The following is a 2,943-nucleotide window of genomic DNA, read 5'->3' on the forward strand; positions in this document are numbered from 1 at the left end:
ACACACACACACACACACACACACACACACACACACACACACACACACACACACACACACACACACACACACACAAGCGTGTTTTGATGGCCACTGCACATTAGGTTGCCCTCACAAAGACCAACGAGCTATTTCACAACATTGTTTCTGTCGTGTTAAATGGTTTCAGTGTTTCTGTAAGAGAGAAATGAACACTGTGGATTTTTATTTCACCCTGAAGCTTTCGGTTCGGAGCGAAGAGCAACTTGAGGTCAGCGCCTCAGACTGAACGGACCGATCCATCCGTGCGCGTTATGTCACATCTCCCAAACTAAACCGCCTCCGAGGCTCCTGGTGTGAAGCTTTCTGTCTGACAGCCTAAAGGCTCCACAGCTGACATGCTGTACCAGAAGACTGCATGCCGGATGAACAATGTTTCCTATTTATTAAATACAGCTGAACAGATGTGCACACAGCTGAATGGATGGCTTTAACTTGAAGTAATAAAATGGAAGGAAAAAGGAAGTTTGAAATGTGAAAATAACGGTTTATTAAATAAAGTTTTTTCATTTTAATTTTAATCTCTTATTAATATTTACAATTAAGCAAAAGCTAGTTTCTACTATAGACTTCCATATGTTTTGTGAACAGTTTGTGTTCGATATTTTGGTTAATAATATTTGACACCATAATGTCATACATCTCTTATTTGACATGCTTATAGTGCACATCAGTATGTTTTTGGTTTGTTTTTTTTATTTTGGCACAAATGTTATAAGTTTTGTTTACCTAGGATCTTTCATTCATCTGTTTTTATTAAGACATTCAAGTTTTATCTGTTTCACAAAAAAAATCTTTTGCCGTTTACTCTTTTTAAACATACTGTAATCCAAATCAACAAACTTTAAAATCTTAAATATTTACTTTAAATTTGTAACTATTTTATCCTTTTTAACGTAGTTTTGTTTAATTAATTGATCAAAAAAGGGTATTCTAAGCTTCTTTTTTTTTTCAAACTTACAGTATTTTCTTCCTAGTTTGTAAAACTTGTCAAAATGATGTCACCTCTCTGCAGACAGAAGCAGTTTGTGTTTCGTCCTTCATGTGCCTCATCGATTCTACATCAAATGAGCCCGTTGACCTCTGACACAGAGAGGATGTCAGCAGCTTGCATGAATGTGTGCATCCTCACGTGTGTTGGCTTGATAAACTCACGCTCACACAAAACCGTGCAACAAAAGAAAGCTTGTTTATATCAGCTACTATTGCAGAAAAACTACAAAAGACATGGTGTTAATGAGGGGAAAGGATGGCTGATTTGAGAACCTCTGGGTTTCAGCTCTGCTGTTTGCAGATGACGTTGGCGTCTTCAGCCCGTGATCTTCAGAGCGCATTTGAGTGATTTACAGCTGAGTGTGAAGCGGCCGGGAGGAGAATCAGCTCCTCTAAGTCTAAGGCCGTGGTTCTAAACCAGTATTTTCTCATTATGTCACATTAAATTTCCTGCAGTTATGTGTCAGAGAAGATAAACTACCTGCTAAATGCATCAGTAAGTTTTATCCAGTCAACCTTCCATTCATGCCTATTGAGCAGTTGATACTTCCTGCTCCAAGAAAAAAGAAGCTCTATTTTTTTAAAATAAGTCAATTAGTAACATTTAAAAAAATCTGTATTCTCTTTGTATATTTGAGTAGATAGCTGAGAAGCCAGACAGTGGACACTAAAAGGTTGACTCTCTGAGAGACCCAGGTTAAATGGAATAATTTACAAAGATGAGCTGACAGCCAGAAACAAGAACATGTGGAGCGTGGGGGGGGGGGGGGGGGGGGCAGTGAATTACTGTGGTGTGCTGAGTTATGAAGGAGACAAAAATAGACTGTGGTGAAAAGAGAGAAGGTGGGGGTGAAGTGGATGGGGAGGGGTAAGAGAGGGAGGTGTGAGCTCAGAGATTATGATGGGTAATCCTGACTGGTCTAAAAGCTTTTCATATTTGGGTTAATACTCTTGAAAACATTGTTCTGTTCGTGTGTACAGGAGTGTTTGGATGGAATTACAGACTCAAATTAAGCGCCTGGCATTCCTTCCAGGAATGCATATCGCTATCTGCTTAGCATGACCGATTTTTAGACTTAAGTCAACGAAAAGTTGAGAAAAGATGGAGTTGTAGCTATTTTGAAAATAACATTATTATGTGTTGCCAGTGACTGTCAGCTACTAACACACCAAGCTTTAGCTCGATATCTATAAAGGTCAGTCTCAATTAAAATCAGATCGTTTTATCATGAACCATTGGAAAACTAAACGTGTTTCACAATCTGCAGAAGCCTGATGTTCAGAGGACTTGGAGTATTGTCCTTCAGTAAAACAAAACTCAAAGCAAATTTTCAAAGTTACAGTTGCTGCGCAGAGAGGAAAGTTTTGACCTGTTGTAGAGAAGGATGTCRGGAGTCCAGATCTGGTCTGAGGGGAAACGCAGGTTCTGGACTCCGGGGTAGTTTTCTGGATTCCAGCTCAGGTAGATATCGGTCCAGTGCTGGAACAGAAAAGAATGACCACATCAACATTTTACTTGAGTAAAAGTAAGTAAGTACTTTCTTTTAAAAATACTTAAGCATTAAAAGTAAAAGTACTTGCTTAATGTATTCCCTAATGGTCTACAATATTATGAAGTGTGTCTATGTATATTTTAAATACATCAATGGTGTGCGATTTTAGTGAACAATGCTGCAGTTTGTGTTTACCCTTTGTGACACTGTTCACACTTGGTGTGATTCTGTGCATCATCACAGATTGTGACAACAGCTACAGAAGCTGTAAATTTGCCACCATCGACCTTTATCAAATCTTAACAAGTCAACTTTTGAACCAGTTAACTTGAATAAATAAGGCCATGAGTGGCACATTTCCTCCGTTGTGGAATCCATTGTAGGCATGCTGCTGCTGCTGCTGCTGCTGCTGCTGCTG

General features: G+C 39.0%; 1 protein-coding gene across 1 annotated transcript in view; it reads right to left on the reverse strand.

Moving 5' to 3' along the window:
• LOC106516270 (neuronal acetylcholine receptor subunit alpha-7) overlaps positions 1–2,943 on the reverse strand; it is a 24,216-nt gene that overhangs the window by 10,016 nt on the left and 11,257 nt on the right. The window contains exon 4 of the mRNA XM_014006543.1: positions 2,403–2,512. Within this exon, the coding sequence (XP_013861997.1) occupies positions 2,403–2,512 (110 nt within the window). The remainder of the gene's footprint in view (positions 1–2,402; positions 2,513–2,943) is intronic.

This window comes from Austrofundulus limnaeus, unplaced genomic scaffold (assembly GCF_001266775.1).
Source record: "Austrofundulus limnaeus strain Quisiro unplaced genomic scaffold, Austrofundulus_limnaeus-1.0 Scaffold1, whole genome shotgun sequence".
Taxonomy (NCBI): Eukaryota; Metazoa; Chordata; class Actinopteri; order Cyprinodontiformes; family Rivulidae; genus Austrofundulus; species Austrofundulus limnaeus.